Source organism: Rhincodon typus, unplaced genomic scaffold (assembly GCF_021869965.1).
Source record: "Rhincodon typus isolate 14 unplaced genomic scaffold, sRhiTyp1.1 hic_rhity00001770, whole genome shotgun sequence".
Classification (NCBI taxonomy): domain Eukaryota; kingdom Metazoa; phylum Chordata; class Chondrichthyes; order Orectolobiformes; family Rhincodontidae; genus Rhincodon; species Rhincodon typus.
Window position 1 is genome coordinate 1 of NW_025967408.1, and position 25,000 is coordinate 25,000.

General features: G+C 41.8%; 1 protein-coding gene across 1 annotated transcript; it reads right to left on the reverse strand.

Moving 5' to 3' along the window:
- Positions 1-128: 128 nt before the first annotated feature.
- Positions 129-24,404, reverse strand: LOC125481336 (bifunctional 3'-phosphoadenosine 5'-phosphosulfate synthase 2-like; the record flags this gene model as incomplete). The annotated part of the gene is made up of 5 exons (XM_048592770.1): positions 129-924; positions 3,073-3,211; positions 5,564-5,799; positions 6,364-6,478; positions 24,351-24,404. Coding segments are annotated over 5 exons (711 nt in total), but the record flags the coding sequence as incomplete, so codon positions are not given.
- Positions 24,405-25,000: the final 596 nt, after the last annotated feature.

Below are 25,000 nucleotides of genomic sequence, written 5' to 3' on the forward strand. Positions count from 1 at the left end.
TCATCTGCCAACTGATCGGTATTCTTTTCTCATACAATGTAACATGTTGTTCCCTTTTACATCGATATTGTTGCGATTATCTTGATGATTTCAAGATTAAAACCTTCGGCAAAATGTGTCTTTTTTAACAATACTCAAGCTCACATTACCAAACAGCAAGTTAAAATACTAAAATGCTTTTTTTTATCCTGAATGCTGCTCCACTAGCAAAGAAAGAAACTGAAGTTAATTAATTTTTTCACAACATTTTCTTTATTTTTCTTGGAACAAATTTTATCACTGACCTTATTATTGATCATGGTACTATGGGAACTACCCGTAAGTTGCAGATGATACCAAGACCTGAGCGAATGTCTGTAGAAACTACATTTGCTTGACTTACTACAAACAGTTCTTGATCAGTTGAGAGATTGGATGCTAGATTGGTGAATAATATTTAACATAGAAAAATACTATTCTGTTTGTATGGGGCCAGAGTAATTTGGTCTGGTTTTGACTGCCAAAGCAGGTCAGAAAGGGAATTCCTGATTTTCTTTCCTTACATTATCTTGGATTTTCACTTTTCCAGGTGGATCCCATGGTTTTGGATGGGGTCAGGAATGTATCGTATGTAAAATACAAAGCAATGTAGCTTCACAGCAGAGACAAGATGGGCCAAAGGATCTTTTCCTGTCTCTCATTATTTGTGTGTTTTTAGAAATATTTTTAAAAATGTCAGCTATTAACGGCTGTTGGCTTGTAAGCTGTTATTTTGTCTTTAGCAAGGTAGGCATAACTTCCAACTATACTGGAACATTTTACTTACCCTCTCTTCTAAAAGCTCTACAACTTGTTGGATACATTCATTCACAGATGTGAGGTTTGTTTTCAGCACCAGCTCTGAACTTTCAGGCTTCTCATATTCTGAATCAATGCCGGTAAATCCTAAACAAATGAATAAAATAAACTGAATGAGGCACTAGAGAATACTCTGTGACTTGAAGATATGCATATGCAGATCCTTAAGCTGCTTATTGACCTGAAACTTTCAAATAAAACAGCTTATCTAACACTATATAACGCCAACCATTCACCTCCTCTGAGGGTCCAATGGATTACAAGGTCACTGGTGTACTATTACACAAATCAAAAGTTCCCATCTGCTGAGTTAGCTGTCTAAACTGGGGCAGAAGGACAGAGCAAGGCAATTTAACTTGGAGACACTGGGCTAGGGGACAACTCAAACATGGGTTTCTGCTCTCAATTTGTACCCAGAGTGAATGTCAGTTAAAAACAGCATCAGCTTTCATTGTGATGCCCGCAGTAATTTAAGAAGGATTTCTGTGCTTGCACGAGTGAGCCCAGGTCACACCCTGGCCCCAGAAGTGGTGTACTGAACATGATGCAATGGTCTAGAAAACTGGGTCTCAGACTTTATATTCCACCTGAAAAGTAGAACATGCGAATTGTCTGTTTGCACCTGTAGTGATAAGGCCTGAGCTACATTCATGATCCTTAAAAAGAAAAAGCTGAGTGCTAGTTTAGTAGGGAAAGTGTTTCCTGGGGTAGAAGATGTTTCCACTTGTGGAGCCATCTAAATGCAGGAGTAGAACTTCATATTTTTACGTTAGATTTCTGGGGCCATGTATTTGCAGTCAGTGCAGTGGAAGGGTTTTTGAGGGAGGTGTTGCCAAATTTTACAAGTGGTTTTCTTGCTACCTACTTGCCCATCCCTGACCTCCTTGCAATTCTATGGCCAAAACAACAAGCCTAAAAGTGACCCATCCACCCTCTCCCCAATTGAGGCTCTTACGTTGTCAATTAAAGGTCACTTAAGAGCCACTTAGCACTGGCCACAAATCCTTATTTAGTGGGAGTTGGTTGGTGACTAGGATGGGTGGCAGACACTCAGGAGGCTAGACAGCAAAGGGGTGGGGTGTGTGTCTGCTTCACAGGCCTCCATTTCTAATTAGAGCCCAACCCCCACCACCCTATCATGCCAAGGTCTACCTCATGGAGGTTACCACTGTCCCGCTCCCCAGATTCTTTGCAACAATGTTCCTGATCCCTGCCATGTCCCAGCAGTGTCACCCAACTTGGCCCTATTGGTAGGCTCTTAGCTGTTTGCTTTCTGGGACTAGATGCAGTCTCAGTATGGTCACCTGCCCTAATGGTGCTGCTGGAGCCAGAAAGCTGTGACATTGCAGTGAGGTGAGCAACATATCAGCCATGATCGAATGGAGCAGCAAACTCGATGGGCTGAATGGCCTAATTCTGCTCTGGTGTCTTATGGTTTTATTGGTGCAAGAAATCCTGCCACTCTGGCCCAGGGTCATAAGAGTAGGATAGTCACTAATAAATCCTGTCAGGAATCTAGGAGAAATCTTTTAGCCCAAAGAGTGTTTAGAATATGGAACTCACTACCTTATGGGATTGCTGAGGTGAATAATGCAGCACGAGAACTCAAGAAATGTTTAGAATTATCTATGAGGGAGGAAGGACCATCAAGGCATATTATAAGATGAAATAGGTGGGTAGAGACTCATGAAGCATAGACATTTGGGTTGTATTGAAAACTATATTGAAAATTCTGGATCCAGGATTGGGAAAGTGTCAACCTGGCATTCATGAATGCACACTACAGCAAGGGGACAGAAGAGTTAATTTGTCCCCTTGGACATTAAAGTGGGATGGTCATTTCCTTACTAAGAGTTTTCTAAGATTTGTTTTGTCTCTCTGCTCAGAGTTCAAAATCAGTGCAACTTTGACTGCAGTTGTTTGATATTCCTGCATTCTCTTTGCAAAGCTAATGCAAGGTCATGCTGCAGATTAGAAGTGAAATACTAATACATTTTTTTAACATGTCTTACTGATAGCCATGTTAAATGAACATTGTTTCACCACATAAAATGGGGCTGCATGTTTGCTGTGCAGATACTCTTGCAACATCTCTCCAATTAGCTGATAACCATCAACAATTCTCAAAGCTATAATTTGCAGTAGTAGAGATAAGTCTCACAGTCATCACAGAACATTGAGTTGATGGTATTATCACAAGATCCCTTCATTGATAACACTGTATGAGAGTGATACCTTTGATTTCTCCTGCTCTAGCCTTCTTATAGAGACCTTTCACATCACGACTTTCACAGATATCTAAAGGAGCATCGACAAAGATTTCAAAAAACGGAAGTCTGGAGTTCTCATGAATTTTTCTTGCTTTTTCACGATCCTGAAGATATAAATGAACATACCAAATTAACACTGTTTATTTGCAATGGTTTTCAGAGGCCACTGACCCTGTCTTGTGATCCGGTCAACCAAGGAAATATCTATATTGTGCTGAAGTAAATTATTCAGATAATAAATCAATCAGGTTGCTTTAATTGTACTCCATGGTTTAAGATAACATTGCCCTTTTCAATATTTCACATGTATGTTTTTTAAGTGGTGTTTATTAGAACATGTCCTGTTAACAATACACAAAGCCACTTGAAGTCAGCAGCAAACGTTCTGTCTGATCATTTCTATGGATATATTTCATATATATCCTCAGCTTTTCATGATAACATGTTAATGCAAGAGCTAGTTAGGGGTTTAATAATTAAAACACCCATTTATAGTGAGCATTGTAATGAAGGCTTAAATGAATTGCCTGCCTCCTAAATGACTTTGTCTAAAACATTTGAACGTAATAGCTTAAAAATCAATTTGCTTCTTTCTACATTGGCATTTAACTGTTGGAGAAGAAAAGTTTGGACATTAGTTTCTTTTAAATTGACAGAACAGTTACATGTGCTTCTTCATCCAACAATTATTGTAAACAATCATTTATCAAATCTGAAATTCAGGAAGTAAGGGTCAATGGAAAGGATGCACCCAGCATTTCTTAAAATATTTCTGAAAAATGTTGATTTTTCAAACTGAAGGGTGGATTTCAGAAACATACCAATTTCCCATGGAAATTGATGCTAAATTTTTAAATGTTTTTTGTTCAGTCACAGGATTTGGGCATCGTTGGCTAGGTCGACATGTATTGTCTGTTAACTGGCCAGAGGACAGTTAAGAGACAACTAGATTGCTGTAGGTCTGGAGTCACATGTCGACCAGAGCAGGTAAGGATAACAGCTTACCTTCCAATAAGAACATTAGTGAACAAGATGGGTTTTTCAAACGACCAATAATAGTTTCACGGTCATCATTAGAGTCTTAATTCCAGATTATTACTGAATTCACATTTCACCATCTGCTGTTGCAGGATTTGAACCCAGATGCTCAAAACATCACCTGGGTCTTGAGATTAGAAGACTAGTGGCAATACCACTAGACCATCACCTCTCCTGCATATGCTATGTAAAAAAGACTTTGGTATATTGATAGTTAACCTTCCAATGTACAGTAGCTGTATATGGAGGAAGTCAGTATATCTGCAGCTATCAATAGGTGTACCACTCCTCTCTTCTACTCCTTGTTTTTGAGACCCAAACATTCCTTTTTGACCAGGATATTGGATAAACCTATTCTACTGACAGCTCTATAGTACCATAAAATGTTCAGCCTTCATTTATCCCAAGGATACTTGGGATATTCCTTCCCAGCTGGCATTTTCCCTCCTCTCAAAAACTTTGGCCAACAGCAACAGTTTACAGAAAACCTGTGCACGTTGTTGAGATTCAGATTCAAGTTATTCAAAGCATACTGCTGATGTGTTGAATTAGACATTGTTTAAAGAGGATGATGGTCAGCGACCTCAATATATATGATTAATTTGCTTGTCTGGAGGATAGGAAACCCCAAAATGAACTTACATAATGGAACATGTCATTTTCTTCTGTTACGCTCACTCCTCAAGAATGTAGGAGCTAAATATGAATTTATGAAGTCTAAACCCAAAAGAGCCACATTGCTGTGAAAGAACGTGGAGTTGAGGGATCAGGTGACTTTTCTTTCCTGCTGGCACATGTGGAACTATAGCTCTCTAAGCTAATCTTCATGTCTGGCCAAGGCTTTATGAAGTCACTTAAATACAAATGACCTATCTGAATGTATGAGACATAATTTTTATTTTTATTTGTTCATGGGATCAGGGTATCATTGGTTAGGCCAACATTCATTGCCTGTCCCTAACTGTCCAGAAGGCAGCTAAGAGACAACCACATTGCTGTGCGTTTGGAGTCACATGTAGGGGCAAGCCGGGCTAGCTAAGAATGGCAGATTTCCCTTTCAAAAGGGCGTTAAACCAAACGGAAATGTCTTCAACCCAGGACAAGTGGAAGACAGAATGCTTGAAATCCTGAGGCCAAATGCATATTAATTCTGTAAGTGCAATCTTTTCTTGAGTGCGGGTATATCCGTATGTCTGTGCGAGTCGGTGTGGTCATTTACACATTTGTGTGCTAAGTTATTAACATTTCTCTTTCTTGTGAAGCTTACAAGAAAACCTAACTGTTATCTGCTTCTGGAAATTATGGAACTCAGGGGTTAAACATTTGTTTTAAAATGCACTGACTTCAGTCTGACAAGATGTAGGAGAAAGGACAGCCAGCCCTCTCATGTCCATAACACTTCCTTCCAATGAGCTTACCTTTGAAAAGGGAGAGATGAAGCTAGTGATGCAGACAAGACCAGCATCTGCAAACAGTTTGGCCACCTCAGCAATACGCCGGATATTCTCCTCACGGTCCTCAGAGGTGAACCCCAGGTTTTTATTCAGTCCTTGTCTGATATTATCTCCATCCAAAGAGTAACAGGGAATACCGTGGGTTACCAAGTACTCCTCCAATGCAAATCCAATGGTGGTCTTTCCAGCACCTGATAGACCTGAACAGAAAGTATTGATGTCAATTGGGTTGAAATGAGCTTCCTAAAATTCATCAAGGAAAGATCCACAAGTACAATCACCATGTCTATATTACTCTGCATGCTTACTCTCAAAGGCAATGGTGCCAGCACCACTGTTCCAGGCAACATTGTCCTTCCCATTAATTTGATTCTCACTTCTCCGTCAGTCTGAGATTACCTGTCCTCCCTCCCCAGTTCTGGAGCTGCAGGCTCGAGCTGTAGTTTCAGGAGCATGAGCAGAATCAGGATCAGAACAGTACTGCATTTGCATGTGCTGCATAAGCCAACTGGAAGAGTACAGGGCACTTGGTTTCTTGTCTTGGCTATTATAAGATTAATGCAAAGTTGTAGAGTGAAGAATGTGACATCCTTACCTTTGTCGTGTTGACGAAATCACACGTACTCAGAAATAGTCATAGACAATAAAAACAGAAAATGCTGGACAAACTCAGTAGGGCCTGGTATCTGTGGAGACAGAAACAGAATGACCATGGACTCCAATACAACGCCTCTCTGGAACCCTAGTCTTAGACATTACATTACCTGTCAGCCAGACCGTACAACCACGGAATCCACTGCGGGTACCAACTATTTGGCCTCTCTTGTTTCGACTAACATGATGGGACTGGTAAACCACATTGGTGGATTTATGAATTTCCTGTTCGAAAAGAAAATGTTACATCTTAGCAATTTTCTGACAGGACATTTTACCAGAAATACACCCAGTTTTCCACAATTACTATATAATAGAAGAATAACAAGGAGAAAGCAAATGAAAGTTTTATTTGTGCCTAAATAAAGTGAAGGCACATTAATGGGACACATCTTCGATGAATGACACTGGGAAAAGAATGATCGAACACTTTTGTTTGTTTAAGCTTACCCTAGCTGATTAACAAAAACAGGATGTAGTCACTTAGGAGATGCTTTTCGCACATGTTTACTTGTTAAACTAGTTTTCAAACGTACAAAAGGAATGCTGGATGCTCAACAACCTCAGCGTAGAAGAAAAAGATCTACACAATTTCCAAATGCAAACATAAAGCCTTTACATAAAAATGTTACAAATATGAAGGGCAGCAATTATAGCGTCAACCACATTGCAACGGCTCTGGAGTTCACAAGACAAATGGACAAAGAAAAGTCAACAGATTTCTTTCTCTAAAGGACATTAGTGAACTTTTTTTTTACAAAGAAAGGTTTGACAATAGTGTCACGGTCACCATAAGACTCCTGATCGATTCCGGATTTTTCATTAAATTTAACTTCACCATTTGCATTGGGAGGAATTTAACTCATGTTCCCCAGAACATGAACACAAGTTTCTGGATTACTAGGTCCAGTGATATATTGACACTGTACCACAGCCTCCATTAAATTAAGCCAGACTGTTGGCACATGTAGTGGATTCCGTGGTTGCACTGTCTGACTGACAACAAATATATTGTCAAAGACTAGGGTTCTGAGGAAGAGTCATGTTGGACTTGAAAGATTAATTCTAGAGACCCATAGTGCTGTTCAGAAGGGAGTTCCAAGATTTTGATCCAGTGACAGTATTGTAGTATTGTTCCAAGTTAGGATGGCGTGTGACTTTGAGGGAAACTTGCAAATAGTGGCACCTCCATGTATCTGCTTCTCTTGACCTTCTGGATGCTAGAGGTTGCGGGTTTGGAAGGTGCTGTCTAGGGAGGACTGGTGAGTTACTGTGTTGCATCTTGTAAATGGCACACTCTGCTGTCACTGTGTATTGGTGGGGAAGGGATTGAATGTTGATGGTGTGGATGAGGTACAAATCAGGCAGGCTGCTCTCTCCTGGATGGTGTTGAGCTTTTGGAGTATTGTTGATGCTGCATTCATCCAGGCAAATGGAGAGTATTCCATCATACTCCTGACTTATGCCTTGTAGATGGTTGGACAGGTTTTGGGAAGACAGGAATTTTGCAGCAAGTTATTCACTTCCTTTCATTTGACCTGTTCTTGAAGCCACAATATGTATACGACTGGTCCAGTTCAGTTTCTGCTCAAAGAACAGAACCTTTACCCCCTGATATTGGGGGTGTGGACTGGTTCAGTATTTGAGCGGTTGCAAATAGTGCTGAACAGTATCTAATCATTAGTGAACATCCCAACTTCTGACCTCAAGTTGAGGGAAGGCCATTGATAAAACAGCAGAAGCTGGTTGGGCCTAGGACACTACCCTAAGAAACTCTTGCGATCATATCACCAGACTGAGATGAGAGACCTTCAACAAACCACAGCCATCTTCCTTCGTGCCATGTATGACTCCAACCAGTGGAGAGTTTTCCCTCGATTCATAGAAACGTGGAAAATAGGAGCAGTTGTAGGCCATCTGGCCCTTTGAGCTTGCTCTGGCATTCATTACAATTCTGGCTGGTCATCTAACTCAATACACTGCCCATAACCTTTGATCCTCTCAGCCTTAAGGACTATATCTAACTCAGTCGTGAAAACATTCAATATTTTGGCCTCAACCATTTTTTGTGGCTGTGAATTCCACAGATTCATCACTCTTTGGGTGAAGAAATTTTTGCTAGTCTTCATCTTAAATGGTCTATCCCATATCTTTACACTCTGATCCCTTGTCCTGGAACACCTGTTATTTGGCAACATTCTTCCTGCATTTACCCTGTTTAAACTCACCACTGGTTGGAGTCATACATGGCATAGTGGAAGATGGTTGTGGTTTGTTGGACGTCACTCATCTCAGTCTGAAGAAATAATTGCAAGAGTTTCTTAGGGTAGTGTTCCAGGCCCAACCAGCTTCAGCTGTTTTATCAATGGTCTTCCCTCAACTCAAGGTCAAAAGTGGGGATGTTCGCTAATGATTAGGTACTATTCAACATCATTTGCAACTCCCCAAATACTGAAGCAGTACACACCCCCAATATCAAGGGATAAAACTTCTGTTCTTTGACCAGAAACTGAACTGGACTAGAATTTCTTAGGTTACCATGAGATCCCTCCTCATTCTTCTAAATCTCAGTAAATATAACCATAACCAATTCGGTCTATTTATATGTTAGTCCTGACATCTCAGGAATCAGTCTGGTAAACCTTTGTTGCGCTCCTTCCATGGAGACCAAAACTGCTTACAATGTGCCAGGTTTGGTCTCAACAAAGCCCTGTACAATTGCAGGAAGACATTCCTGTACTTGAATCTGCTTGCTATGAATATCAACATACCATTTGCCTTCTTCACTATCTTCTGTACCTGCATACTTACTTTCAGCAACTAATGTACAAAGATATGCAGGTCTTATTATACTGCCTCCTTTCCCAATCTACTGCCATCCAGAAAATAATCTGCCTTCCTGCTTTTGCTACCAAAGTGGATAATCTCATCCATTATCCACATTATACTTCATCTGCTATGCATCAGCCATTCCCATTGACCCCAGTTTTGCTAGGCTTCCTGGATGTTGTACTGGGTGAAATGCTGTCTTGACGTCAAGTGTAGTGACCGTCACCTCTGCTCTGGAGTTCAGCTTTGCTGTCCATGTGTGGACCAAGGCTGAAATGAGATCAGGAGCAGAGTGACTATGGCAGAATACAAACTGAATGTCACTGAGTAAGTTATTGCTTTGCAAGTGCTATTTGATAAAACTGCTGTCAATTCCGTCTACCACTTTGTTCATGATTCAAATTAGACATATTGGGTGGTAATTGCTGGGTTGGATCTATTCAACTTTTCATGGACACTCCCAGGCAATATAATACACATTATTGGGTAGATGCCAATGTTGTAACTGTACTGGAACAGTTTGGCTCAGGGTGTAACTAGTTCTGCAGCACAGATCTTTGGTACTATTGCCAGAATGCTATCAGAGCCCTTAGCCTTTGCAGTATCCAGTGCCTTCAACCATTTCTTTATATCATGGGAGCGAACTGAATTACCCAAAGACCGGTATCTGTAATGCTGGGGACCACTGGAGAAGGTCGAGATGGATCATTCACCTGGCTGATTAAATTTCAAAGATAAATTGATTGCCATTCATTAGTTTGAAATAGAAGGCAAAGCCAAGTGTAAAACATTGCCAATTTTGGATAAAGAATAATGATTAAACACACTTTGTGGCACCATTCAATCAAGCTTAAATTAGCTGTAATTTGCTATTCACCAATCCTATTCCGAAATAATAGGACTTACGGTTAATGTGGGATTCTTTCACAATTAAAAAGTCTTTTAATAACATTGTGTTTCTGCGCTAATCCCTCACTCTTGTATTTGGGCTCTGCCAAATGTTTTAAAATCTCTCTCCCCTTACCTTAAAACTGAGTCCCCTAGCCTTGAGATTCCCTCATCCTAGGGAAAAGACAACTACTCTATCTATACCTCATTATTTTATAAACTTCTGTCAGGTCGCCTAACTTCCTACGCTCCATTGAAAAAAGTCCCAGCCTATCCAACCTTTCTTTATAACTCAAACCTTCCACACCCGGCAACATCCAAGTAAATCTCTTCTGAACCTTCTCCAGCTTCATAATATCCTTAATAATATCAAATAATAATATCAAAACAAATTCAAACAAGCCTGAAAACATGTAATCGCTGAAGTTCTTCTTATAGCATTCCTCTCGTAAATCCCACTTCCCTGTGCTTCTCCCAATATATACTGCAAGAGAATAAGGGAAGTCTAGGCTGTATTCACAATCTGTGTGGAACATGGTGCAAAGTAGAACATAATTCTGGAGGAGGATATGAATCTGAATTCCTGGGCATCTTAGTGCTGTGCTCATTTTTACCACAAGCTTGTTTTCGTGGGTTTCATGGGAAATTTGTTGTGCATAAAATGGTTGCCATATATTTCTATAAAACAATAGTATGTAGGCTTCAAAAATAATTCCCTGGCTGTGAATTGAACTTTCAGAAGCTGTGAAAGTTGTTATGTATAAATGTAAGTTTTATTTGCTCTGACTGTTTAATTTGATAGCTCTCATTAGAATTCTTACATTCCATATAGTAGCAATGGAGGCCTCAACTGATGGAATCATACCCAGAGGTAGCATTATGTCCTTTATGTTGAATGATGGAGGTGCCAAGAAGATAATAACTACTGCGTTTGGCGTTATGTCACTGCTTGAGAATTTTAAAAACTACTAGGATTGATAATAAAGGCAATAAAGAAAATAAAAAGGCATTTTTCAACAGGTTTGTGGAAGATTTATAATGTATTGATATTTGTAGTCAGCACTGGAGGTACTGGGACACTTCATTCTGTATTGTATATTGCGAGCCTCTCATATGAGCTTTGAACGAGTCACAGTTTGAGATAACAGATTATCTTAATTAATACAGCCTCCTATGACATGTGGTTATAGTATGTTTGAGGATGACACCAAAATTGGTGGCATAAGAGACAGTAAAGTAGGTTTTCTGAGATTACAAAGGGATCTTCATCAAATGGGTCAATGGACTGAAAAATGGCAGATAGAGTTCAATCTGGATAAATGAAGGCATGGCATTTTGGTACAACAAACAAGGGTAGGGCTTAACAATTAATGGTAGGGCTTTGGGTAGTGTTGTAGAACAGAGGGACCTAGGGGTGCAGGTACATAATTCCTTGAAGTTTGCATCACATATAGACAGGGTGGTTAAACAAGGCGTTTGGTACTCTTGCCTTCATTGCTTAGTCCTTTGAGTATAGGAGTTGGGAAGTCATGTTGAGGTTGTACAGAATATGGGTGAGGCATCTTCTGGAATACTGCGTCCAGTTCTGGTTGCCCAGTTATCGGAAGGATATTATTAAGCTGGAGAAGGTTCAGAAGAGATTTACTTGGATGTTGCCGGGTGTGGAAGGTTTGAGTTATAAAGAAAGGTTGGATAGGCTGGGACTTTTTTCAATGGAGCGTAGGAAGTTAGGCGACCTGACAGAAGTTTATAAAATAATGAGGTATAGATAGAGTTAATGGTAGTTGTCTTTTCCCTAGGATGAGGGAGTCTCAAGGCTAGGGGACTCAGTTTTAAGGTAAGGGGAGAGAGATTTTAAAAAGAGGCAACATTTTATACAGAGGGTGGTTCAAGTGTGGAACGAACTTCCTGAAGAAGTGGAGGATATGAGTACAATTACAATGTTTAAAAGACATTTGGATAGATACGGGAATAGGAAAGGTTTGGAGGGATATGATCCAGGAGCAGGCAGGTAGGACTAGTTTGGGATTATGTTCGGCATGGACTGGTTGGACCGAAGGATCTGTTTCTGTGTCGTATGACTCTACGACTCTGTATGCTTTGCATGTTATTCCATGAACATTGTTAAGGAAAATAGGAGTGGGCAGGAATGGAGGGAATTCGTGAATAGGAAATGCACTTTGTCAGTAATTTTAATTTACCATAACATAAATTACACAAGTTTTAAAGGTATATTGCAGAGCAACTTTGAGTATATTGCAAAAAATCCGTGATTTAGATATATACAAAAAAATTGTCATTGTTTATAGTAAACTTCTTCACACCTGCATACCATCACAAAATCATCTATGACTCTGTGGTGGCATGTGGGTATGAAAGAAGTTTAATTATTAATTAGGTCAGTCTTATTCAAACCTTCACTTTAAAATCAATTGTCCCAGTGTGTATCAGAGTGCAGATGACTAAAGTCCTTTTGGAGGGTTAATAGGAGTCTGTTTAAATGTTGGGAGTTTAATGACATGAAAAGAAATGTTTTCTGACATCAACAATCAACTGATAAAAGTTAGCATGCACAGTCAGCAATTACTTTTTCTTATTCTGCGCATGTGAAATTAAAAAAGTACAAAATTTTGTTCTAAACAGTCAAGTTGACACTTTTTTACATTTAACAATGAAAAGAATTGCATGTAAAAATATATTGATATGTGTTTGCCAATTTTTTTTTAAACATGTGTCTTCAGTATCAGCAGACACAGTCAAAACATTAAGTCATTAGCCAACGCCAAGCAAGTTTTTAAAAATTCTATTACAAGCTTCTCCAGTTCAAGAAGACCTAACTAAAGTCAGAACGTAAGAATAGTTTCTCCGAGAAGGAGGGGTCTGTTCCCAGCTGTCAAAGGGAATAAGTTAGCTCAGTGTAAGGAGCACAATTTCTGCAAACTTGCAAACCAGGAATGTTTGGTTAGAAATATGCATTATTTGAAGCTGAGAAAATCTAAAATCTCAGTTGTACAAGTCAAAAGAAAAATGCTTCACTGCTCACAGTACTGGAACAGGGGTAAAAAACAGTTAAATCAACCTACAGATTTGACAGGAAGGGAAATTTCACTGGATTTTGATGAATTGTGAAGTGATCGTGTTAGGGGAGTGGTTTGGATTTTGTTTTCCCAGATGCCAGAAATTTTTTAAATTGTGTTACATGTGGATAGCTTAGTTTGTTTTATTTTTCTTTTGTTTGTGTCATAAACTTCTGTTTTATTGTTAAAAGCAAATTTGCAGCCTACCTTTACACTTATCGTTCAGTGAAAGACCACCATGTTAAGGAAAAGAAATATAATCCATGAAGCTGGGATCATAACATACTGCAGGAGATCATTTACTCTTACATCATGTTTGTCACTTCAAGTTTCTAGTGATTAAGTCTTCACTGAGTTTAAGAGCTGGACTCTCCTTGACTTTAGGAGTCTGGTCGTTGTTATTCTATAGGCAAACAAAGCATGATGACATTTCCGATTGATAGCATCTCACTACCAATAAAACATGGCAGCCATCCCACTCTCAACACAGGATGTGAAAATATCTCAAGTGTTTGCTTTAGCTAGTTGCAGAAAGTGAGAAAAGACATCTCCCTCTTCCGGATCTCTGTGTTTGTCAATTCTTGCCTCTTCTACATTTGCAGTTTCTTTTGCTCCAATATTGGTGGCCACGGATTTAACATCCTAGGCCTAAACCTGACAACCTCATTCTTTTTTTAAGACATGCCTTCAGCCTGCCTACTAACCAAGCTTTTGGCCACCTGACTTAGTATCTCCTTACATGCCTGATAGTGCTCATGTGAAGCACTTTGGGAACTGTGGCAGCTTTTGTTACTTTACCTAGTTTCTTGCTCATTGTTGGTGAGCTTGGTGCTGATTACTTTTTCTGAAATTGTTCTGGTCTGTTTCACTTACCGAACCCGTTGTCTACGCGCCTTGTTGTAGCAATCCTCAGCTGCAGACAACATACTGATAGAAAATAGTGCCAAACAAGAGTGAAACAGCAGACTGAAAAGATGTGAGTGAGTGAGAGATCTGTTTTCAATGAGCAAAGAGGAGGTTGGTATCTCTGTGATAATTTTAGAAATTCAAGAAGGTGAAGCTGGAGAACAATGTATTGTTTAAACAAGAAGTACTTCATTGGGGGAACAAAGCAAGGACATTCATTCACGAGTCTCTGAAAACTTAAGACAGTTTTCATAAAGGAACTATATGAATGGAGGCTGATACTGAAGCCATCAAGGAAGTTTGATCTTACACTATGCCATTGTCTTACAATCTTGCAAGTTTCAGGTCTATGACTGCACACATTTTGTTAATTTGAGCATTATAAAATCTAGGTCATACCTCACTATAAATTGAGCCCTTTGCGTGACAACTAACAGGGTGTTAAAACAAAAGCTGTTAACAAGTGACAACCGAAACTAGGATATCACATCAATTTCACCCCAGCGAAGATTTAAAGGAACTGAATTGCCATTTCTATCATTGAAACAATAGCTTTCAAATCAAACGATAATTTCATGAAATTGTTCCTTTTTGTAAATTCAGTTCAACTAGTACAACTTCCAAACTGATTCATTTTACCAGATGACAACATTTCAGGAAACATTTTATGTGATTACATCAGCTTTAATGGGAAAACTAACTCTAAATGAATAATCCAGTCTAATTTTTTTAAAAAAGTACACCTAGCAAAGATTCTGGTGAATAGATACAGCAAAATGGAAACAGAAATGAATATCAAAAAAAAATGTAATGTTTCAGCAGCAAGCAACAAAAATAATTTTTGCATCTTTTCTATTTACCAGCGATACCACTGGCTTAGAAGTGGAAATGAAAGCTCATTTCGAAACTTGTTTGCAATTTTCTCTCCAGGCGATGTATCCTTCACAAATATCCTTGAAGCTTAAATATATGTGTTTTTATAAATTATATAACAGATGGCTAAACAACTATTCATTACTACCCATGAAATAATGTTAATTTGTAAGAGTCAAAACATCAAAAGGCACATCAAGTGGCAACAACAACTTTAAAAGATCAATGAGGCTGATAGGATCGGGAGAAGAAGTGCCACATTGGGAAGATAAGAAAGTGTGGGGAGTGTGAGAGCGGCACTGGAATGTAAAGGAGGGTTTAAAAAAAGGAGATTTTGAATCAGTTTATGAACATTTAGCACCAAGTGGTAAAACAGTGTATTGTGGCAGTGTTGAAAGAATATTTCAGAGGGCATGGACATAGCCAAAAGATCAGTCTTTGATGTGGGCCAGAAGGAATGGAGATCTAGGAGTGATTGAGAATTGAGTGGGTGAAAAATTTCGGCTGGGATGCCAGGTTGGAAATGATTACCAAAATGGGGCAAAAGCTTTGGAAGCAATTCTAAAAAGAAGACAGAATTCCGGATTAGCTTGAAACTACAGGACTAGTGAGCCTGGTGGGAATGCATGGTGACAGTTCATAAAGGAATATGAATTGAGGAATACGACATTACCCTAATGTGGATGGAGGGAGCGTTACTACATTAGAAAGTGCTTCAGAATCTGGAACTCAAAGTGATGATGACGACTTGTATGAGTGTTCAGTATCTGATGGTTAGTAGCAAGACTTGTAATTCCAAAATGTTCTGTTTAAATTAAGGTTGATAGTCAAAAATGGCTGTGGATGTAAATTAACTTACTATTCAGAAAGTGAGACTAACTTTCACCTAAAGATGTGAAGGAGACTTCAAACAACAACGATTTCAAAAGGGGCATCAAGGGGTTAATGACCCCCTGCTCAAAAGCAAGCTACCCCCTGAAGATTATGTTCCAAACTGTGGGCCCATTTTATGTTTTTGCTTTTGAAGAGTACACAAGGGCAGAGGTTTAAAAGCCAGGTTCAACACAACTCAAGTCTGGTAGTCAGACTGAATGTTCTTGTGTGTGTCAGTGGGCTAAGATATCCATGTGTAGTGGTCTGTGCCTGAGCAATAGCATGCCATAAAGGACACAGTCAAAGAATTACACTGAGTGTCCCCTGTGTTGCAGGTAAATTGACTTTCTCACTTTTGAGTGCTAGCAGTCACCTCATTAATCAACTAGACAAAAGGAGACAGGACAATCCCCACAATCAAAGATATATTTCCCTCTCCATCCCTATCGGCCTTCTGTAGGGACTGCTCTCTCTGCGACTCACTCGTCCGCTCCGCACTCCCCACTAGCCCCACCACCCCCGCGCACCTTTCCCTGCAACCGCAGCATGTGCTACACCTGCCCCTACACCTCCCCCCTCACCTCCATCCAAGGCACCGAACAAACCTTCCACATCAGACAGGGGTTCACCTGCACATCTGCTAATGCGGTCTACTGCATCCACTGCTCCCGATGTGGCCTCCTCTACATTGGTGAGACGAAGGGGAGGCTCGGAGAGCGCTTTATGGAGCACCTACGCTCTGTTCGTGACAAACAACAACACCTTCTGGTCGTGAACCATTTCAACTCCCCCTCCAACTCTCTGGGCGACATGTCGATCCTGGGCCTCCTCCAGTGTCACAATGACGCCACCCGGAAACTGGAGGAGCAGCACCTCATATTCCACCTCAGGAGCCTACAACCCAATGGCCTAAATGTGGACTTTACTAATTTCATAATCTCCCCATCCCCAGCCGCATCCCATGACCAATCCTCCCTCTCATCCCCGCCTCCTTGACCTAACACAACCTGTCCATCTTCTTTCCCACTTATCCGCTCCTCCCACCTCACTGACCAATCCCCACCACTCCCTACCTGCACTCACTTATCACCATTCCAGTTACTTTCCCCAGCCCCACCCCTCACTCTCTATTTATTTCTGAGCTCCCTTCCCCTTCCCCATTTCTGAAGAAGGGTCCTGACCCAAATGTCTCTGATGCTTCCGGGCCTGCTGTGTTCCTCCAGCTCCACTCTGTATTATCTAGGACAACAAAAGGACGCTCTTTCTCACTGAATGCTGGAATTCAGTCATGGTCGAAAGGAATCAGAACAGCAGAATCTCAACCAACCTGCAAAACTCAGGATCTCTAAACTGACTGTTCAACTACCAATGTCAATGCTACCAGTAACCTTTATTGCAATGGTTGAAATATTAAGCCACCCACTGTTCACAAACTGTTCAAAGACTGATTTGTGTATCTGTTTTTTAAAACCATTGTATTTTTGGGCTCACCACCAATTTCAGGTCTGTGTATATGTGTGTTGTGCACTAATGCTTCTGTTTAATAGCTAACAAATTCACTCTTTGTTAACACAAAAAAACCTGTTTAAATCATCTCCTTTTAAAGCACAACCTCAATCGGGTCTGAGAGAACACCACCCACAAGGGAAGGGCTCTATTTTAAAATTAGTGTTTTGCAACAAAGTGAGTAGTTGGGTAATTGAAGGAGAATCAATTTGTCCCTCCTCACATGAAAGCTTAATGATTCAGGATATCCTGTCTGGACCTCTAACAAATTGGGGAACTTTGTCCAGGGATTGGACATGATGAATTAAGTGATTGTCTGGGATTTGGATAGACAATGTTCCAAAAGAAAATGCAGTAAACTTTGATGATGGATTGGTGTATGGTGTTGAATTATCAGCTCAGGTGGGGATATATTGCTGAGTTTATGCACCATCAAGCAAACTGCAGGGAGACTTATAGATTCAGGACCACAGCTCATTGGTTAGTACTGAGACGATGCCTTCCATTGATCTGATGTTGAACTTTTGGAAGTTTTGCTTCATTCGAGATGAATCTGGTAATAAGTAGCTAAACTGGAATTTTCCTAAATGCTTAAATATTTAACCCATAGACGAGACCAAGGAGATCCCTGTTGTAGCGAGATGGCAGTAGCTGGAGGGCTTTCAGGATAAACAGTAGTAAAACAAAGGGAGGCATTAGCCTAGTAGTCTTATCACTAGACTATTAATCTGAGAGACCCAGGTAACGTTCTGAGGATCCAGATTTGAAACCCGCTGGGGGAGTTGGTAGAATTTGATTTCAATAAAAGTCTGGATTTAAGAGTCTAATGATGACTATGCATCCATTGTTGATTGTTGAAAAAAATCCATCTGGTTCACTAATGCTCTTTAGGGAAGGAAATCTGCCATTCTTACCTGGTCTGGCCTACGTGTGAGTCAAGACCCACAGCAATATATTTGACTCTCAACCGCTCTCTGGGCAACTGGGAATGGGCAATAAGTGCTGGCCTAGCCAGCGACACCCTCATCCTGTGAATGCATTTACACAAATAGTAATTGAGCAGACTAACCTGGGGTGATGGTTCAGGGGATGCCACTAAATTCTCTTTCAAGGAAGGCAAAAGTAGATGGATCGTGGCAAGAGTTGATCAAGTTGATAAAGCACAGCTGCAAAATTAATAGTTTTCTAATCTGCATATCAGTTCTATTTGAATGTGAAAATGTGGTGCAGCTTGCAACAAGCCAACACATTCATCCCCCAGTCGGGAGCCCACCGAATCCCTTCTGCTAACTGCAGAGTGGTAATTGTTTTCCAGGTATTGATAACCTGTACATGAAACTGCATTGAATTTGACCCTGATATACAGACTGAGAATCCCTTCTTCAACAAGGGCCCTACTTTAGCAGCTGCCTGACCTGAACCTATTTTCTTTGAATTTAGATCCACATGACAAACTGACTCCTCACTTCGCTTTAAGTTGACAATCTACCCCAGAAAAACAACGAAGCTGGGTAATATGGAATTAGTCACCTTGGTGCAATAGTGCATGCTCTTGAGAGCTAGAACTAAGGCAGTTTAAGCAGAGATCAGTCAAGATGTGCTCAATGGAGATACATAAGCCAATTACATTTATTTAACTCCCCTTGCTTACAGGTCAGGTAAAGCACCATTTTACAGCCCTGCCTAGACTTTACATTCCAGTAAAAATTAAGATGCAAACATGAGGAGGAGGCAACGATTAAATCTGGTCAGTTTCCTATCTGGGAAATATTACCTCTTTCTGTCCACATCAAGCATTTCCAGGTTAGGTATGTTAAACGCCAGCGGTTAAGGAGTGGTCAGACAGAGTCCAGGTATATAATTTTCTAGTCAAGAGTTTTAATTCAGTTTATACATCTCGAAACCCCAACGTAGTGATGATTTGCTCCTCCTATATAACACTGGAGATCTCACCCAATTAGCCTTTCAACAAAACATAACTAGTATCCATTCCCCAGTGTCAGTCAATCTTGGACATTCCTGCCTTTGGGATTATAACAAGGTACATCTCAAACAGCCTCACAACAGCTACTATTCCATTCAAACCTCACTGCACCAAGGTGAATAGTTCCATTTCCTACCTGAGCCACCTTCAAGACTTTTCTAAAGCAGAAAACAGGAACATGTTGCATCCCTCAGCACTTATCTCCTTGGATTTAATGGGCATAGGTTTAGTACAAAAACATGGTCTATATATCAGGAGCATTCATTATTAGTCTCTACTAAAAGTTGCACATTAATGTTTAAATATTTACCTTGTGAGGACCGAAGAATTAATTTGCATTATTTTCCTATTTATTTATAACAGGGACCTAACTCATGGATAATGTCTTTCTGATTTGAGAACAAATAAACTACTCAGTATTTTAATTAATGAGCCTGTTGCAAAATATCAACCAAACGTTTTTCTAAGAGGAGCAGTGTTTTATGGGCCAGAATTCAAGATGATATGGATAATCTGGATCCTTTACATTTGAAAACCTCAGAGATGGCTGAGTCACAGAATCAGCTTTTCTTGTGGGAAAATTGTAAAGCAAGTCTTTCAGAAAAAGCAACCAGTAACAAATGCCAATGAAAGACTTAATAAAAACTCCCATTGCAAAAAAAAAAGTTAAATGTAAAGAGGGGAATGCCTCCACAGAGTTAGCCAGAATTGCAGTCATTACTTCACTGACAGCTCTTATTGACTGTGCCTGCTGATCTCATTTTAAACAGTTTGATACTTTGGTGTGCCAGGTGTCTGAAACACTAAAGCAGTGTTTGAAAGACTTTTTTTAATAAAAAAACCAAAATGACTGCTGATGCTCTCAACTCTGACTGTAATCCAATACTGTGCAATACTGAATACTTGCACTGTTCACATTATACAGTCATCAGATTCTGAAATCTCACTTTTCTCAAGTGTTGTTCAGTTTTGTTAAGGTTAAAAAGAAAACCAAATGTTGGCATGGTGACCAATGACTCCTATACAGTCCACAATGGTCAGCTGCACCCAGCTCCCATCTACTGGGATCGAGCGTCGGTCAGATCCTGTTTGGGTTGTAACACCCGATGCAGTTGGGCTCTGTCATGGACAAGGAGAGCTTCCTCCTTTGCAATGTCCTCATGCTGCTCCTCCTTGGAAGAATGCTCCCATTCCCCTGGTTTCTTAGCATCTATCACCATCACCTCTTTGTGCTGCAGCATCCTGCACAATTGGAGCAGGCATTCTGTCCAGACTATACCAGAGGGCCACCCGTTACCCCCCTCCCAACCAAGTCCTGTAGAAGCAGTGGAACCCCATCATCAACAGTTCCACCATCTGCTCCGCGTGGCCCTGGTCGAGCAGGGCAGCATTGTACCTGTGTCTGCATCAGTCTGGGCGTTACTCAATGGTGTCATGAACCATGGTCGCAGTGGGTACCTCTTGCCCCCAGTAACCAGCTTTGTAAGGCCGCTGGACTCTCTCAAACACACCGGGTACGTGAGAGTGCTCCAGGATGTAGGAGAGGAGGTAGCTTCCAGGGCCGTGGGCACACACCTCCAGGAAGTGGGAACAGTGATCACTGATCACCTGAACATGAATGGAATGGAACACCCTCCTGGTGATGAATGCCGCAGTTTTGTGACACTGCCCTCTCAGTGCCATGGGGGACGGGGGTGGGGGGAGCGGGTACATTCGATGGCACCCTGCACCTGGCGGGAGACAGCTATGTTCCTGAATCCTCCTGCCAAGGCTAGTACTGACCCCATCCTTGGGAAATGAAATGAACCAGTGTGATCTTGTCCAGATGGCATGCTGTGGACACTGTGCATCTTGAGGGGCTCTGCAGCTACCCCCCATTTCCTAAGTTGGGTGCTCCTCACCCTCTGTACCAGCTGCTCCTGCTCCTGGTATAGTCTGGTCCTGCTGCATCCTACTTAGGAAGGCGGCGACAGTGACCAACATGGCACCAGTAGCCGGGCATGAGACCCTGAGTGGAAATGATCTATGTTGGGAGCACAAGGAGGTTCTGAGTTCTCCCAGGAGTCAAATGATCGGTGGTCTACCCTGCACACACTCCTCCAGCAGACAGAGAGACATGCTGCACCCCTGATACTGAGGGCTATGTCACCATATTTCATGCAGCTTTAGCCTCAGAGTGTATGCCAACTTGGTGAAGTGGCTGTGCCAACCGAGTGACCAGCACATGGCATCACAAAGGGAGTCATAAACAAGACAAAAACATCACAACCATTCCGTCCTGTTTCAGGAATAAGAAACGTCAGTGATGAAGGGAGATTGAAGGTGTTGGGACTGTTCTTCTCGGAGGAAAGAAGACTGAGATCTGATAGAGGTTTTCAAAATCCCAGATGGGCTGGAGAGAGTAGATAGGGAGAAACTGTTCCTGCCTGTGAAAGGAACAAGAACAAGAGTGTATAGGTTTAAAGTGATGTGCAAATGAAGCAAGGATGATATAAGAAATTATTCAGTGGGTGGTTAGGACTAGGAATGCACTGGCTGGAGGCAGGTTCAGCTGAAGCATGCAAGCGGGCATTAGATGAATTTCTGTGTCCATGACATTTCATAGAATCCCTATTGTGGAAGCAGGCCATTCAGCCCGTCGAGTCCACACTAACACCCCCTCTTCCTGAACAGCATCCAACCCAGACCTACCGCTTTACCCTATCCATGTAACCCTGAATTTCCCAGGGCTAACCCACCTAGCCTCCACATCTTTGTGACTGTGGGAGGAAACTGGAGCACTCAGGGAGAATACGTAAACTCCACACAGACAGTCACCCGAGGCTAGAATAGAAGCGGGTCACTGACACTATGACGCTCCTTTCAAATCTCAAGTGGGGACATGTGTGGCATCTCCCAACACATAAAGGCATTCTCAAGAGTTCATTGATGCCATTCACAGGAAAGCAACACAGTTTGTCCAGCTCACCTTAGACCCAGATATCCAGAGCCTGTGGAAATAGCACCCATTGCTGGGTTCCTTCAGGTCCAAGGGACTATTGACCGCACCCATGTGGCACTCATACTTCACTGGCATCATCCAGCCAGATTCATAACCGGGAAGAGATTTAACTCTCTCAATGCCCAGCTCAATTGTGGTCAGAGACAGCAATTCCTGCAGATGAGCACCCATTATCCAAGGAGCTGCCACAGTGTTTACATTCTACATAATACCCAAGTTCTTCAAAAGGTTTATTCTCAGCAGCGTTTCAAGGGCTGGCTCATGGGTGACAAGGACACCTCCAGAAGATGTAATGATCCTAGTGTGCAGCCCTGTCTGACGCTGAACAGTGCTACAGTACTAACTATACACACACCACGACTTATCACTGGACAGGTGGCTGGTCTTTTGAAGATGTGCTTCTGTTGTCTGGGTGTCTCAGGAGGAGTATTCCAGTACTCACTGAGCACGGTCTCCACAATAGTGATTGTTGCTGTACCGAGCACAACCTCACTCAACAATAGGATCATAACTTGGAAGACGAGCAGATGGACAGCCACTTATATCCTCAACCAGTGAAGAAGGGGAGTCTGAGGAAGATGCTGAAGGAGTCACCGCTGATGAAGAAGATTAAATTCAAGTCAGAGCAGTGGTGAGATGATGCAGAAAGGCCTGAGAGAACTTTGGATCAGCAAGATCTTAGGGCGAACAACTTTGCATTAAGGTGTGTGGGCAATTAGAAATAAAGAACATATAGATCAGTATAGCACATGAACAGGCTCTTCGGCCCACAATGTCTATGCCGACCAGTATGTCGTCAAAGCTAATCCCATTTGCTTACACATAGTCTGTATCCCTCTATTATCTGCCTGGCTCATACTTTAAGAAAAATTTAGACAATCATTATGCAGAGCTATTCCCACCCTGAAGGGAATGCTTGATATTTGCCTTTAAAACATTTTGTTTTTGCATATATTGTACATGAATTTGTTTCCTTTGTATCTTCTGTTTGGTTTCTTGGCCAGTACATCAGTATGGAGCTATGCATGGGAGTCAAATCTTGACCTGCAGGGGAGCATTCACCCATCACCGAGATATTGAGGGGCTAAACAATGCTGATTGACTCCCAGAACCCACCTACTGAGTGTAATGCCCAGCAGCTTTCAGGAGGTTATGTTCCTCCAAAAAGACAGCAGTGAATGTGAGGCTCAGAGCTCTTCACAATGCTGCACAAGATTTGCAATGTGAGCATGTGCGATGGTCAATAGCCATCAAGATAGCCCACAAAGGAAGACGTGAATAATCATAAGCCTTAAACATTTTGCATGAGCACAGGGGTGTCATACAAATTGCTACGTGTGTGTAAAGTGTAACGCTGCCACTCTCACACCCAAAGTAACTTCAGGGTTGTTTCACCATCCTTGTCCTCCAGCTCTGCCTTAGTGCACCTCAGCAGGCCCAGCTGGGCTTGAGGAAGCCTGCTTTGCCAACTTGGCTCAGAAGACTTGGCGGGCACACCATAGGGTGTCTCCTGGTGCAACTGCCTGAAGCCTGAGCTGCTGGAGGGGTTTGGGTCCTGGGTACAGGAGAAATGGCACAGCATATCCTCCTCAATTTGGACTCGCAGTGGCACCCTCCTATCCCTCCAGGGATGGCCAAAGTCCCTCGCACCACCTTACCATCCCTCGTGTAGTCAGTGAATGAAACCATCTGTGGCTCGAGCAATGGAGTGTATACATCCTGCACACACTGACTATTCTGCTGGACCAGGCTCTCCGAGATGGCTACCACCTCTTGCATGTCATCAGGCAGAACTTGGGCAGGCCCCTCTGCTCCATGTGATGCATGGCAGCTCTGCCAGACTGCCACTTGCTTGTCTGGGCATCTCCATCAGCTCCAATATGGCTGAGCCCAGAAAATCATCTGTACTGGGCTCAGTAGGAGCCTGTTCTCTGGCAGTCCCTGGAGGGTCAGAGGGCTCAGTATTTTCCTCCTCTGGCTGTGGGCCCTTTTCAAGGCTGTGCTCACCAGAAAGTGGCCCTGAGCCGACTCTAGATAAATCACCCTGTAAATGTCTCTGTGCTGGCGGAGGGTATGGAGAAGACCATAACAGTGAGATCTCTGAAGCTTGTGGCTGTTCCCTGTCAAAGGTGTGCTGCGAGGGGCCTGGTAAAGATGTACCTCAGGGCTAGGCCCGAATTCTTTTGGTCCTGGCCTGGGAGTGGGATCTAGAGGCTGCATAGAAAAACATCAAGATCTGTTAGTGCCGTGATTGGTCACCCTTACACCCCGCCACCAACGTTTTATTGAGATGCTGCTGCTTGATGAACAGCAAATGGAGGCTGCCTCACTGGATAGCTGTCAGTGTCCAATCTCCCCTTGAGCACAGTCTCGCTCTCATTGCTTGAAAGTCCATTTCTCAAAAAGGGTCAGGAGCCTTCTGTCAGGCATTCCAACTCCCCATCTTGGTGCAGTCCATGCTTACTGTGCATTCTGTTCTTCTGTAGAAAGAGAGATGTGTTAAGAAACGTTAGCATGAGCACTTTCCTTGCATTCCGGGACACAGGGAGAGATGTCAATCCCCAGAGAGGAGATTGTCATGTGCTTTTGTACTAGAAAGAATGTGGTATCGGGGCGTTAGGGGTTGAAGTGTTCTGCGTAGTGGGAGTTGGAGTTGAAGTAAATCTATAAAGTACTATATGAAATGTGTGTGTGTCTGAGAAACCTGTGAGATGTTCAACCTGAAGGCACCTTTCGTGATAAAGCTCTTGTGCCACACAAGCCTTTTGTGGAAAGCTAGAAGTTGTGATGAAAGGTGGTGATGACGTGTG